General features: G+C 43.1%; 1 protein-coding gene across 3 annotated transcripts in view; it reads left to right on the top strand.

Moving 5' to 3' along the window:
• Nucleotides 1-16,392, top strand: part of NTNG1 (netrin G1) — an 800,162-nt gene that overhangs the window by 608,866 nt on the left and 174,904 nt on the right. Inside the window, exon 7 of one of the 3 annotated variants that reach the window (XM_085602247.1) lies at nucleotides 55-114. The exons of the other annotated variants lie outside the window; for them this stretch is intronic. Within the exon in view, the coding sequence (XP_085458373.1) occupies nucleotides 55-114 (60 nt within the window). The remainder of the gene's footprint in view (nucleotides 1-54; nucleotides 115-16,392) is intronic. 3 annotated transcript variants of the gene reach the window in all.

Below are 16,392 nucleotides of genomic sequence, written 5' to 3'. Positions count from 1 at the left end.
TTTGCTATTTTCGTTTGCTGGCATAACTTTCTGATTTTGTGTTCATTTTTTTAGTTGCTCCCAAATTAGCTTTGTCAACTGTTTCATCTGTCCAAGTTGCAAACCACAAGAGAGGTAGGCAGTCTGGGATTCATACAGTGGTTTCATGAAGTCATGTTTCTATGAAAATATTACACAGTATGAATCTGGTATATCTGTTAAGTGTTTTCATCAACCTCCGACAGACCCTGTTAATTGTCAGCACTATTCACATGAAGTCCTCAAAAGTCCTGCTTTCCATCACGAAGCAGCAGAGCTCACCTGTTTTAGCTTGACTCATAGATTAATGCTAGCGCCATGAAAGTCAGGGTTGTGAGCGAAGAGTAGACACACAATCTGATTAGTGGCAAATTACAAGCACATAGGACAAGCGAACTGTCACTATTATTTGATTACATTTTCAGCAGCAACATCATTAAAGACGGAAATATATTTGAATCAGTCTTTCTCAGGAAATCGCATGCAACTGAACGTCCCTTTTATCTCTCATTTCTACTTTGGATCACTTTTCATATTATAATGCAATTATACCATTACCTGCTCAAGTCACTCATCACACTACCTGGTCAGTGACACATTAATGGGTGTTGCTTCGAGTGTTAACACTTGGTGAGCCAATCATAGCAGCCAACAATATTTTATGTCGCCTCATTTTAGCTTTTTCTGTCTGCTTAATTTGATGTCTCGATTTTGTTTTTTCACTTGTCGTTATAGTAAGAGCCACATTTCACCGCTTAAGTGTGTGCAAACGTCTGAACTCGGTTTGACCCCCTCTGTGAAAATCATCATAATGAATTGTGCTGTTCCAAATGAAACCTAATCAAATTGCTGAATGTCCCTAATGCAAATCTATTTTCCATTTCTTTTGGCGCAGACAGAGATTTGTTTTTAACAGCTGAAAAGCAGACTGACAAAGCTTCAGCCTCGATTACCAGTTTCTTGTTTTTTACGATCCCTGAGTGTGCAGATGATCTTAATTGCAAAGGGTGCAGAGTTTACCACATTCGGTAATGAATGGGACAAATTCAGTCTGCACACCTGGAATACTTTCAACAGATCAACACTGTCAAATTTTAAGGCACAAAAGGCACAGTACAGCAGAGACTTGTGGATTATGGTGTGCAGGTCACCAAATTGCGCACGTTATTCCCCATTTGAAGCAACACCGGTAACTGGAGATAATTATTGTACCTGAAGTATTCCAAGCCCTGTGGTACTGGGAGTTATTGGTTGCAACAATGATCGCATAACCATCTGGGGCACTCATAATTAGGGCCTAAGAGTTCATCTCATTATTTCAAAAGCACAGCTCTAGCATTATAGTGACTGTAGCTTGTGAAAACCCCTAAAAGCTTAAACAAACTACTGCTGAAAGTGTTAGTAAGTGGGTAAAAGCTCATTTTTTCCATATCTTTTTCAGAAACTCACAAACGGTCTTAATCACGAAGCACATGAACATTCAACTTACTCCTGCATGTTGCTTGACATAGTAGTATTAGCAATTCACAAAATGCCCAGTTGCACCCAGAAATCAATTTACTCACCCATAATATAATTCCAGCAAAGTGTAATATTATACCTGAGTTTATCACCTACCAGGACTGGACAGAGTGCTGATTCACTTTAAATTTTGTGAACACTCACGTAAAATGAATTTGCAATTGTTCACCAAGTTGTCCCCAACCTATTCCCAACTGGAACTATTTAGAGATTTACTCCTGTAAATCGCTTACCCGGGTGGAATGGGGAGGGAACCCCTCCAAAATTGTTGGCAATGCAGTGGAAGAGGTTTCTTCCCAGTGTAGAGAAATGTTCTGAGTGGAGAAAAACTGGGAATGAAGTAATGCAAAGGTGTCTTTGCATGCACAGTTGGCCCATACGTGTAAGTAGGACTTCACAAAATATTTGAAGGCGTACCTAATTAGTTTACCCACATAATTTAATTGCAAACTCTTGCAAGCACGCTGATTACTTCTGTTTTTAATAAATGAGAATTGTGCTAGCTCCCAATGCCCGCTGCCGGGTGATTTTAGAGGACATTTCTCTGTGCATTGCAAAATTTAGGGTTCCTTGTAGAAGCAATAGTACAGAACAAGCACTCCTCCCCTGAATTCAAAAGAGTTATGTTAACCCCTTCGCTGCTAGGCCTTTTCCCCACTGTGCTAAGCCTTTTTTTGAATATTTGGGGTAGTTCGCACTTAGGCCCCTGTAACTTTTTGACCACATAAGGTATCCATGCCAAATTTACGTCCTTTTTTTCCAACATCATGGGGATTCTAAAGGTACCCAGGGTTTGTGGATTCCCTTGGAGGGGACCCAGAAATTAGCCAAAATACAGCTACATTTTGTTTTTTTGGGGAAAAATGGGAAAAAAGTGCTGCAAATGAAAGCGTCTGTTTTTTTCCCTGCAAATGGTATCAAAAAAGGGTTTGTCGGGCTGAAATCACCATATTCCCAGCTTTTAGGGAATGACAGACTTTTGTACGAAACACATTTTTTACACAGTTTTGGCATTTTACCAGGATATAGCCGATTTTTGCTATTTTTTGTGCTTTCAACCTTCTTCCAATTAATGGTAGAAATCGGTATGAAAGCAATAATGGATCCTGGAGCGATATACATTTTAGAAAAGTAGACAAAATTCTGAATTCAGCAAGGGGTCATTTGCGTAGATCCTTCAAGGTTTCTTTAAAGAAACTAACAGTTAAATATAGGAAAAATTGAAAATTAGTTGAAAAAAACAGCCATTAGTGTCAACGTTTTCACCTGTAACTTCTTCTAATTATGACAGCTTTTTGAAAGCAATATCCTGTTACATCCGCTGGACCTTTCTGGTTGTTGGGATATATAGGACCTGTAGGCTCACCAAGACCCTGACGAACCCAGAGCCAATAACTGGGAAGCGTCTTGCAATGGTTTTTTATTATGCACCTGGTATATGGCAATTGTTCTGGGAAAATGTATACATGGGAAAATCGGTATGAAAGACACCTATGTATTTCTTAAATGGGAACAAAATATGGAGTTTAGAAACAGTAGATATTTGCACATTTCCGAAATTGGGAGTACCCATACTGGGATTTATAGGTCATTTTTCAAAATGTCTTCTTTTTTACACATTGTCTTTCATTTGGAAGGCAGAAATGCATCGAAAGTCAATAGCTAATAACAGTTGCTCTACAATTCTGTGTTACCCTAAGTCTCCCAATAAAATTGGTACCTCACTTGTGTGGGTAGGCCTAGTGCCCACAACAGGAAACGGCTCAAAATGCAACGTGGAGACATCACATTTTCACAATGAAAAATGACTCTTTTTTTGCAAGTGCCTAGCTGTAGTTTTTTAACCCTAGCTCTGCCGGCACCTAGGGAAACCTAGCAAACTTATACATTTTTGAAAACTAGAAACCCAGGGAAATCCAGGATGGGGTGACTTGACTGGCTCTCACCAGGTTCTGTTACCCAGAATCCCTTGCAAACCTAAACAATTGTCAACAAAAACACATTTTCCTCACATTTCTGTGGTAGAAAGTTCTGGAATCTGCCTGGATCCACAAAATTCCACCCACCCACGTTCCCCAAAGTCTTCCGAGAAAAATGGTACCTCACTTGTGTGGGTAGGTCTAGTGCCCGTGACAGGAAACTGCACAAAACGCAATGTGGACACACCACATTCTGGGCAGGCCCCACCCCCACGCATAAAAAAAGCCAGCATAATCGCTTGCGCCTATTGGGCTTTCTTTCCCCCCCGGGACAGATCAGGGGCCACTGCCTCCATCCGCCCCCCGGGTGAGATGTGGGCATTAGCATGCCCATTCTGGGCTGACCTCACCCCTGAATTAAAAAAAAAAATCCTGAGGCCTAATGGGCTTTCTGCCCCTCCAGGGGGGCAGATAAGGGGCTATTGCCCCAATATGCCTCCGGGGAGGGGCAGAAAGACTATGGCATTTTTGGGGGGAGATGTGGCATTGGCATGCCCATTCTGGGCTGACCTCAACCCTGAATTAAAAAAAAAAAAAATCCTGAGGCCTAGTGGGCTTTCTACCCCTCCGTGGGGGGGGGGAGGAAAAGGGCTATTGCCCCAATATACCTCTTGGGAGGGCCAGAAAGACTGTGGTAATTTGTTTTTGGGGTGGGGGCATTATCATAACCATTCTGGGCAGGCCCCACCCCTGCATTATTAAAAAAAAAAAAACCTGATATCTAGTGAGCTTTCTGCCCCCCGGGGGGCAGAACGACTGACATTTCTCTGGTGGGTGGGCATTGGCATGCCCTTTTTGGGCAGCCCCCACCTCAACATCAATAAAAAAAAAGTAGCTGGTTTTTAGTGGGCTTTCTGCCCCCCGGGGTACAGATTGGGGGCTACCACTCCGTCTGACCCCTGGGGAGCAGAAAAGCTGACATTTCTCTAAGAGGGGTGGGGGCATTGGCATGCTCTTTTTGGGCAGCCCCCACCCCAAAGTCAATAATAAACAGAATCCCTGGTGTCTAGTAGGCTTTCTGCCCCCCAGGGGGGCAGACAGACTGTTGCACCCAAAAGAAAATGGGGGGAGCAAAGGCTCTTGCCCAATGGGCCGCTCCCCCCTCCCTGGTGCTAGTGGGTGGATCCCTGCTTGGGGATCTCCCTCCTGGGGTGATCCCCAAGCAGAGATCCACTAAGGAAGGGTACCATTGGAAAGGGGAGATTCTCCCCTTTCCAACGGTACCCCTCCCATCTTTTTCGGTGCTCGGGGGCTGAGATAGCCCCACAAGCACCGAAACTGAGTTTCAGTTTTGATTTCGTTGTAATGACGATAGCGCGCCATGGAAAATTCGAGGCGAGACAGAGGCCTAATAAGGGACTTTTGGTCTCTCTCTAAAACCTGGCATGTCTGGGACAGAGACTGCCATTTCATCTGCTCACGACTGACTTGGCTATGAGCCAGAATCCTACATGATGAGCATTTACGCCGTTGAGGGCCAATTATAAGTCAGGGCCTGATTACGAGTTCGGTGGTCCAACTACCACTGCCGTTGCCTCTAGAAGACCGCAGAGCCAGCAGTCCTCTGACCGCTGCATTGCAAGTTGACAGCAGTGCCCATGGTGTGGCTACAGAGGTCTTGCAGAAGTGGTGTATGCTCTTCTATATATATATCGATGCCTGTGGGAGCATTTCGAGTGCATATGTGTCGAATGCACACATATGCATGATACATGTGGAAAAATACCACCTACCCATTGCCAGAGTTTGGCCCTTTTGTGGGCAGTCCAGGCAATGTGTGTAAAGTACAAAAATGACTTACCTGTATATCATTGCAAACGGTCGTAATCCTCAGGGTAAAGATGCTGCTGTGAGAAGGGGATCCACATGATGGGAAGAACAAGAAAGGGGTCAGTATGCACCCCAAATCATTTGTTACTGGCAACCTGAAGATGGTGGTCCCATCGCCACGGTTGGCTTGTCAAAAAGCTAACTCGTAATACGGACGGCAGTGAGACTCCTCTATGGCAGCTGCTTTACTCCGACTGCAGCTGTGGCGGTCTGCGGATGGCTGGCGTTGTCGGTGGTTCGACCGTTGTCTTTGCAAAGGCAATCTGACAATCTTGTAATACGGCGGTTTTACTGCTGATCTTGCGGCGGTCAGACCGAAACCACGGGTACGGTGCTTCACTGACCCCCAAATTCATAATAAGGCCCTCAGTTAATCATCTGAAAAGCTGTTGCCGCTAGGACACAGACAAGCTGGTTATTTCCAAGATCGGAATTGGAGGAAATCAGGTTCCGCATCAGTCAGATGCCTGTAATAGGCCAGCAGAGCAAAAATATTGCTGCTTACCTAGTACTGCCTTCACTTCTGATATGCTGCCAGGGAAGGAGCAGAGTAAAAAGGAGTCTGTCTCATATCATGTCAGTCTCTCTTGAAAGCCAATGGGAGTCCAAGAGTAACGCACATGTCACATCAAAGCCCCTGTTGCAGCTTCACATCTACAGAGGTTCAAAAGGGAAAGGGAGTTAACATTTGGAAGTTGAAATTTGAAACTCAAGAAGCAGAAATATGTTTTCGGTGCAATGAAGAATTTTAGGTATTTCTATTTGTGAGCATCCATTACCTTGTTTTGCCTTAGAACGATCTTTCAGAATAGCTAAATGTAAGCTTTAAATGATGCATTTGAAACATGGGACCTGATGTACTACTATTCTGATTGCAAAAAGTTGCCACCAGTACTTTTGTTATCCGAATCTTATTTTGCAAACTGACCTATGGACTAAAAGGTCAGTTATCAAAATAAGTAATCATAGTGGGTTGCAGTTCGACCTACCTAATTAATAGTTATTAGTTTGGTGACAAGTTGTGGCTCACTCTGATTGGCCATAAACACATGGATGAATTCCTCTCAAAGTTCAGCAGACCACCGTCCCTGTGACTGGCTTTAAGAAAAGATTTTTTAAAGTAGCCTGATTTTCTTAATGGAGGCAGGGTTTTCTTTTTTTAAAGTTTCAGTGAGAGTTGGTAGTGGTTCCCTGACTACTGCCTGCTCCCTGAAAGGTGTACCCCAATTCGCAAATGGAAGGGGTCAAAATACAACCCCATATCTTTCGTGAATAAGTTAATTTGGGAGTTGGTAACTTTTCAAAAATTTACGATTGGAATTTTGGTTGCACTCCAGTGATACATCTGGTGCAGATTTGGTATTTTTAATGAATGTCCACAGCATGCCCCTTCGAGATCCGAATCGGTCTCCAATTGTAGAGCCATTTAAGGGGGAAAGAGCACTTTCAACACCGCCGGAACAACAAGCCTTTATAATGATGTTAGAAAAATGAAATCATCTTAACAACGAAAGTCTTTACAACTACTTTTTTAACCACAAAACAACGAAAATGTAAATAATTTGCAAGTATGAGTATTATACACACATATATATAAAGGCTATAGGGATGTTATAGTTAGGCTCAGAATTCACTCATACAACACTATAGAAATTCAGCAGTTATAGTTACCTAAGCTAACTATAACTTACGTCCCACAGTGCACTGCTTATGACCTCACATATTACATCATTCATGACGGTGTCAGTGACATCACTGATGACATCTCAAATGAGAGTGATGTCACTGACCATGTCATGAGTGATGTAATATGTGAGGTCATAAGCAGTGCGTTGCGAGACCTTAAGTTATACTTAGCTCAGGTAGCTCTAACTGCTGAATTTCTATGGTATTGTACTAGTGAAATCTAAACCTAACTTTAACGTCCCTGTAACCTTTGGGTTCCCCTGTATTAATTGCAGATTTGCTCTGGGGAGGTGGTGGTTCCTAGGGTGCAGGGGTTGCTGCGCAGGCCCACCCAACATAAATTTTAAAACAGTGACCCCGGGCGTGGCGGTCCCAGGGACCTTTACAAGCCTTTTTATACCTCCTTAACAACCAAGATCTGTCCCACCAGGGGCTCACAATTACATAAGCGCAAGAGCCAGCGCTTCTGTTTTTTTTTTTTTCATTGGGAGCTGCGGATCCAGTGTGACCCCCACTGAATTAAAAATAAAATGCTTTTTCTGCCATGCCAACAGGCCTAAGGGGTCAGGATATTTCTACCCTGCTCCTGTTTCTTTTTTTAAAAGTGTTTTCTGGAACTCAGCTCAAGCCGAGTCCCAAGATGGTTGCCAACTCTTTCTGGTTTGAAGTGTTGGCAGCCAATTCGATCTCAGCACAAGATCAGTAGGGGTTGCGGAACCTTCGCGTCCCTATATATCAAAATTTTGATTTTCCTTAATATTTTAAAAACTTGCTCAACAGATTTACGCCAATTTACAAATAGATCACTTTCTGGACCAACAGCTACCTTTCTACCAAATTTGGTGTAGTTCCATTCAGCAGTTCAGGCTGTAGTTGTGTCTAAAATCTCCATAGGAATTAACATTGGGAAAATGCATTTTGGGACCCCCCTTTTTCTCGGCCCACGCTTCACGGATCACCCTGAAAGTTTCAAGACAGCAGCTGAAGTGAGCATCATACTAGTTTAGAAAATATTGCCAAGATTTATATAACAATGAAAAAAGTTATTGGCAAATGAAAAAAGCTCTTCCTATGGAAGCTAGGTCCTAACTATAACTACCTACTGGTGACTGCTAGTAGGTAATATATATGTGTGTGTGTGTGTGTGTGTGTCACCCCTAGTAGGACACAGCAACACTGAGGCAGTAGTTTGAGAATACATTTGTTCATTTAGACATTAACAGCACCAGAGTGAAATGGCCTAAGCTTTTCAGCTGTAGCCTTCCACAGGGCCATCGAATATATATTTGTATATGTGTGTGTGTGTATTATACTCCCTTAATATTATAGGTAAGTATTATCAATATACATATATATATATATATATATACACACACACACACACACATCTAAAATATAAATATAAGCCCAGTATATATATACATATAAAACCTGAGCATATTGAAGAGGTCCCTGCCAACTTTTTTCCCGCCTTGGGTTGCTAGTGGCGGTGTTGGACTATATATATATACATCTAGAGGGTAAAGGCTTATTTGTGGTACATAAAGTAATTGTAAAGACTTTCGTTGTTAAGACACTTTCGTTGTTTCAGTGTCAGGTCATTCGTTGTAAAAGGAGTAATGGTTCCGTCATACAACCCATTTAAGGAGTTGCTAAATCTTTGGTAAATGGGGTTTCTACATGGGAAAACATTTTTGGGGTAGCAAATTTTGAATGGAAGTATTTGCGACCATAAAAATGTTTTGCACATCTGGCCTATTGTCTTCATAACTCTGCTGACCTTTACATGGTCTTTCAAGTTACCTTAGTGAAGGTTCGTGCAAGGCACTTTGCCTATATTTTCCTGCATTTGTCCCCCAGTAGGACATTGTTTATTTCATTATATTGCATGATCAAAGGCAGATGTGAATATCACCTCTGTCTGATCAGCCCAGTGTATGGTATTATGATAATATTTGAAGTGTGTATGTGTGCACACCTTAGGTACCTATTGTTTTGCTGTACCGTGATTCGGCTCATCAAGTAATGGGAAGTTATTTTGCTTCATCCCATAAATATTTTGAGATTGGGTATGTGTCTGAAAGCAAGGCTCTTGATTCTTTCATGATCTCACAGAATTGCTTATAATTACTTGACCATCACCATTAGGCTTTGAGCTCCTTTGAACTAAACTGCAGGATTCATAAAGCATGGTACAGTTTCTTATAATGTCTTAACATTGTGCTCAGTAATCCCATCCACGGTCGGAGTGAGCAATTACTTACTAGTCATTAAATCCAACAAGTTGAATTCTCCAAAGTACACACAACACAGGGATGGGTTATGTAAACTGTCACAAAATCATTATTTGTTCCTCATTGCATTTCCCCTTTCTGTCCCTTGCAATGCCTCTTTAGTCACATATACCAGTCACCAACAATCTATTTCTCTGCCTGAAATCGCATTCTCATACCAAAAGACGTGTGCATTGCACTGTAGTCTCTACCTTCCTGGTAGTTTCACTCCCTGTACCCGGAGTATTTTACGGGTACATTGCATCTTTTCACCATGGAAATTTCCTACTTGGTGCATGTGTCTTTGTTCTGCAGTATCTCGCTAGCCTTCTTTTCTTAATAAGAAGTATCTATTTTTTCCTATGCACTGACTACTTCCTTCAGCTTTCTTCCAAACATCTTGGGTCACAGTTCTCCTGCTCCCCTTCAATCCATCACCCATGCACTGTCTCTAATGCAGTTTGCTCTTTCACTTACAGTATTTCTGTCACTGTCAGGGAGTGTCTCTTTACACTCCCTCTTCCTCTGCACTCTCTTCCTTTCCCTCATAATCATTTCCCCCTATTTGTCATCTAGTTCCTTTCTGTGCAGTTTTTCTTTATTGAGCATTCGCTCTCCTCCAGTCTCGATATCTCCTCATCTGTCTCAATCCAGTCTTTCCCTATCGATTTCTCTAACCCTGTAGTATCTCGTGTGCAGTAAAGTTTTCCCATACAATCTCTGTTCTCTGTACCCCTACATTCCTATTTTACCCTTTCTCACTCTTACGTTGCTCTATCTGGCTTGAAATATTGATGTCTCTAATATAGTCTCCTGTATCTCTTTGCAATCACTCACTTTTCAACGGTGCTCCTTCTCACTAATAAACTTTCTCATTCCCGCTTCTCTTGCCCTACAGTCTTTCTACTTTCCTGAACCTCATAGTCTCTCTGGACATGAATTCCATTTGTGTATCCTCCTTGGTCTCTCTTTTCCCAGAAATCACATTCTATCCCTAGCAGTCTCCCACTATAGTTTCTCTCTACGCCAGAAGCTTTTGTCCTTTTGCAGGTATTTCTCCACCAGCTGCATCACTTCCCTGCTCATGCAGCTTCTCTCTCCCCATAATTACATTTCTATTCAAACCCTATTTCCTAGAGTTCCTCTCTACCACTTGAGGTTTATCTCTCTCAGCAGTGTATCTACAGTTGAATGAAGTCTCTTTTTCTCTCTTACATGAAGTTGCTTTCCTAATTATAGGCTCTTCCTTCAGCAGCTTAATTTATTTGTCCCATGCCCTCGATTTTTCCACTCAACTCCACTCCATCCCCTCTTGAGCCACAGTTCTCCTTTCTGTATTCTCAGGTAACCTCAGCCTGTCTCTAGCCATGCAGCATTGTATCTCCTGAAATCTGTCTTCTACAAAATCTCTTACACATATTACAATCTGTCTGCCACTGCCAATTCTTTCTGCTTGCATTTCCAACTTCAGCCTGTGTTCTACATGCCTCTAGTTGTGTCATAGTCTATATCCGGTCTTTTTCTTTATCTCTGTAGTCTTTTTTAACTGTAATGTCTTATTTGCTCTTCCACTCTGCACACTGCTCCTGCCCATTGCCCCGTATTCCTTTTCCTTCTCACCCTGCATGTTCTTTCCCCCTTTTATCACTCTTTCTCCCTCTGCATTTTCTTTCTCCCACCTTCTGGCAGTAAGAGTTAGAGGTGGACGAAAGGAGGACAATTGGCAAAAATCAATATATGTCCCATCCAGCCACCTCATGGGCCCAACTCCTTATTTAGAGGTGGATTAACTATTTGGTATAATATATATATACATATATATATATATATATGTGTGCGTGTGTGTGTAGATAGATATGGATATGGCTATGTAGATATAATAATATAATATATATATATATATTATATATATTAAAAAAAAAAGTCTCAGGGTGATTCGTCAAGCGGGGGCTGAGAAAAAAGGGGGGGTCCCAAAACGTGTTTTCCCCATACATTTTCCCATAGGACCTTTAGTCGAAGGTACAGCCCGAACGGCTGAACAGAATTACTTGAAATTTGGCAAATAGGTAGTCCTCAGGTCAGGCATGTGCCTTTTGCATATATGGAGTCAATCTGTTCAGTATTTCCTGAGAAAATTGCAGTTAAAAGTACACAGCACCGGGCACCACCACCTCCCCGGGGCAATTCATTCAAATTAAGGGGGGCCATGTGGCCCCTACACTCTCAGGAGCCTCCACTTCCCGGGACTAACTACTACAATGGAGGGGAGCCGCACAGCCTCCCTCGTGGGGCCATGGATAGCCCTGAAGACCCCCACAACCCAGGCCCGACTCCTACTACCTCCAGAGGTGCCCACCTTCAGGAGATAGCTGTTTACTTTTGATACACCAAGCAAAAGCAAACATAACTCTGCTGTCAAACAGCTCCTGCTTGCACATAGTGAAGTTTTAATGTGCTTCCCTGCACGCAAATGTGATGAAACAGATGAAAACTTTGCTCCCACTCTGCATGCAAGAGCAATCCCAGCTCCCATAGGAGGCGGGCAGCTGGCAAGGACCACAGGACAGGACCTGAAAAAAGGGAGAAAGAGGCAAAATATAGGTCAGAAACGAGCAGAAAGAGGCAGAATAAGGCCAGCAATGAGCAGAAAGAGGCAAAATAAAGGTTAGAAATTAGCAGAATGAGGCAGAATAAAGGTCAGAAATGAGAACAAAGATGCAAAATAGAGATCGGAATTGAGCAGAAAGAGGTAAAATAAAGGTCAGCAATGAGCAGAAAGAGGCAAAATAGACATCAGGAATTAGCAGAAAGAGGAAAATAAAGGCGAGAACAAGCAGAAAGAGGCAGAATAAAGGTGAGAAATGAGCAGAAAGAGGCAGGATAAAAATCAGAAACAAGCAGAAAGAGGCAGAATAAAGGTCAGTAGCACGCAGAAAGAGGCAAAATAGAGGTCAGAAATGAGCAGAAGGAGGCCCCCAACAAACCTCAGCAGCCAAGGGGAGTTCATCCCCCAACCAGTAGTGTCCAGGAGGTGCACTTGCAGAGTGGTTGAGAAAGGGGGTGGGGCATCTGATGACATCTCAGCAATCCCGCTGTTGGGGACTTACTCGTGGCAACAATAGGGGCTTTTGACTCACAACGATCCTCAGCAGCCAAGGGGAATTCATCCCCCAACCTTTATTGCTCCAGGAGGCACGTTTGCAGTGAGGAAATGTCACTTTTAAAAACTTTTGAAACTCACTGAAAAAACAAACAACAGTTACAGGGACGTTATAGTTAGGAAATACAATTTAAAGAACCTTAGAAATTCACTGACAAAACCAAAGGTTACAGGGATATTATAGTTAGGAAATATAATTTCTTTTAAACCCTTCGCTGCTAGGCCTTTTTTGTGCTTTCAACCTCCTTCCAGTTAATGGTAGAAATGAGTGTGAAAGCAATAATGGATCCTGGAAAGCTATACATTTTAGAAAAGTAGATAAAATTCTGAATTCAGCAAGGGGTCATTTGTGTAGATCCATCAAGGTTTCTTTATAGAAACTAACAGTTAAATATAGGAAAAATTTAAAATTAGTTGAAAAAACAGCCTTTTGTGTCAACGTTTTTACCTGTAACTTCTTCTAATTATGACAGCTGTTTGAAAGCAATATACCGTTACATCCGCTGGACCTTCCTAGTTGTGGGGAAATATAGGACTTGTAGGTTCACCAAGAACCCAATGAACCCAGATTCAAAAACTGAGCAGCAATTTGCAATGGTTTTTTATTATGTTCCGGGTATATAGCAATTATTGTGGGAAAATGTATACATGGAAAAATCGGTATGAAAGACACCTATGTATTTCTGAAATGGGAACAAATTATAGAGTTTAGAAACAGTACATATTTGCACATTTTCGAAATTGGGAATACTCATACTAGCATGAGAATTATCGGTCATTTTTCAAAATGACTTATTTTTTTTATAATGTCTTTCATTTGGAAGGCAGAAACGCATCAAAAATCAATAGGTAATAACAGTTGCTTTACAAATCTGAATTACCCTAAGTCTCTCGATAAAAATGGTACCTCATGTGTGGGTAGGCATAGGCCCACGACAGGAAATGGCTCAAAACCCAAAGTGAACACACCACATTTTCACAATGAATATTTACCCTTTTTCTGCGAAGTGCCTAGCTGTCGTTGGAAATTTGTGTGAGCCCGGTGATGCCACAACTTTCCCACCGAAAATGTGTGAAAAAAGTGATTTTTTCAGCTACAAATTAGGTTTGCAGGGGATTCTGGGTAAGGAAACGTTGTGGGATCCACGCAAGGCATACCTCTCTGGAAGCCCCCGGGTGTCTAGTTTTCAGAAATGTGTGGGTTTGGTAGGTTTCCCTAGATGGCCGCCGAGCACAGGGCCAAAAACCCAGATGACCCCCCATGCAAAACCAGGTAGTTTTGAGATGGGCAATTTTGATGTCGCCTCACTATGTTTTGGGCCCTTGCCTGTCGCGGGTACTTGGGCCTCCCACATAAGTGAGGTGTCATTTTCACCGGGAGACCTGGGGGAACGCTGGGTATTGGGAAATTTGTGTGAGCCCGGTGAAGCCACAACTTTCCCACACAAAAATGTGTGAAAAAAGTGATTTTTTCAGCTAAAATTGAGGTTTGCAGGGGATTCTGGGTAAGGATACTTTGGGGGATCCACGCAAGCCATACCTCCCTGATAGCCCCCGGGTGTCTACTTTTCAAAAATGTGTGGGTTTTGTAGGTTTCCCTAGATGGCTGCCGAACACGGGGCCAAAAACACAGGTGACGCCCCCTTGAAAAACCATATCGTTTTGACATAATTAGTTGTTTGTTTCTACAGCGTGAGAATTTCGGCACAATATTGCAAGGAAAATGTGACAGACATTTTGAGGTTTGCAGGACATTGTGGATAAAATAACTTTTTGGAATTCACAAGAGAGACATCACCATGAACTCCCATAGGTTTACGACAATATCTACAGTTGGTAGGTTATTCTTAGAAAGAATGTACACCTTGGCAGAGAAACTAAAAAGACAAAGATTCCTGCACAGCCATCTATACCTCAAACACACACACATACTGGTTGGATTTGGCACGAGGGCGAGTGATGGTTCGGTATATAAAATATTATTAGCAAGAGATTTCACAAAAATGAAATGCACTGTCAATAATTAAATGGACAAAAAACCGAACCAGTGACTCGCAGCTCGTGAGCTGTAAAGCCACGGCAAGGCACCAACCGCTTTACAGGCCATTCACACACCTTTCATACGTGATACACACAAGACCATTCACACCACCAGGCACAAAAACAACACATTACAACATTCACAAAAAGGGACAAGGTACACCCTGCTTCAGAAAGACAAATATTACTGCACAGCCATCTAATCCTCAAGCACACACACATACTGGTTGGATTTCGCACGAGAGTGGGTGATGGTTCAGTATATACAATTGTATTAGCAAGTGATTTCACAAAAATGAAATGCACTGTTAATAATTCAAAGGGCGAGAAACTGAACCATTGACTCACAGCTCGTGAGCTGTAAAGCCATGACAAGGCACCAACCTCTTTACAGGCCATTCATACACCTTTCATACGTGTGACACATACAAAACCATTCACACCGCCAGCCGTGGGCCCATCACATTACAACATTCACACCAGCTGACAGCACCATTCAAGGGCCCATCACTTTCACATGCCCACATTCCTGACACAGCAACCACACAAGCTGATGGATTGCGTGGAGTGGCACTCAGCTAGCAGTGTGTGTAGTGACCAGCAGCAAGACACTACTCACACACCGCCAGCTGAGCGCCAGTCCACGCACCCCGCTAGCCAAACACCAGTCCATGCACACCACCAGCCAAGCGCCAATCCACACACACCGCTAGCCAAACACCAGTCCACGCACACCGTCAGCCAAGCACCAATCCACGCACACTGCCAGCCAAGCTCCAATCCACGCACACTGCCAGCCAAGTGCCAATCCACACACACCACCAGCCAAGCGCCAGTCCACGCACACCACCAGCCAAGAGCCAGTCCACACACACCACCAGTCAAGCGCCAGTCCAGGCACACCACCAGTGAATCGCCAATCCATGCACACCACCAGCCAAGCACCAGTCCACGCACACCGCCAGCCAAGCGCCAGTCCATGCACACCGCCAGCCAAGTGCCAGTCCACGCACACCACCAGCCAAGTGCCAGTCCACACACACCACCAGCCAATCGCCAATCCATGCACACCGCCAGCCAAGCACCAGTCCACGCATACCGCCAGCCAAGTGCCAGTCGACGCACACCGCCAGCCAAGCGCCAGTCCACGCACACCACCAGTCAAGCGCCAGTCCACACACACCACCAGTCAAGCACCAGTCCAGGGACACCACCAGCCAAGCACCAGTCCATGCACACCGCCAGCCAAGCTCCAGTCCACGCACACCACCATCACATTTAGGATTTATTTTAGACAAAAATAAAAACACAAACAAATTGCAAATACATACAAATCTACTAACACAAAATCTGAAACTAAATACATTGCACTAATGCCAACCTTGAAACAGAATCAAATTTTTTAAAGAATACAGACCAGGCAGTTCACTTTACCACTCATGGATGCTCCCAAAAATTATTATTATGGATGGTAGTCAGCATATACACATCCCTCCTGTCCACAAATTTCACAGCTAGTAGTTTATCACTACGCAAGGAACTGCACTGTCCTCTCTGAAGTTTTCTGCTCTTTTGGATAACCTTTACGGTTAGAGTGGATTGTGCCACAAGCAAAAGTGTCCACTTTGAACAATTCCTTAAACAATTGCACAGCAGTGTAGAAGTTATCCAGGTACAAATAGTGGCCTCTGTTAAACAGTCCTCTAGCAAGATCCCACACAATTTTCTAAGAAACTCCAAAAGTGGATGGACAACCAGGGGGGGATCAATAGTGGAATCCCTACCAGTGTACACACGGAAATTAAAAACATATCCTGTCCTACTCTCAGACAACATATACAGCTTAATTCCATAGCATGCCCTCTTGCTAGGCATGTATTGCCTA

The sequence above is a fragment of the Triturus cristatus genome, chromosome 4_2, assembly GCF_964204655.1.
Source record: "Triturus cristatus chromosome 4_2, aTriCri1.1, whole genome shotgun sequence".
Classification (NCBI taxonomy): Eukaryota; Metazoa; Chordata; class Amphibia; order Caudata; family Salamandridae; genus Triturus; species Triturus cristatus.
The sequence above is the reverse complement of the archived record's forward strand: the minus strand, read 5'-3'. Positions and strand labels throughout refer to the sequence as shown.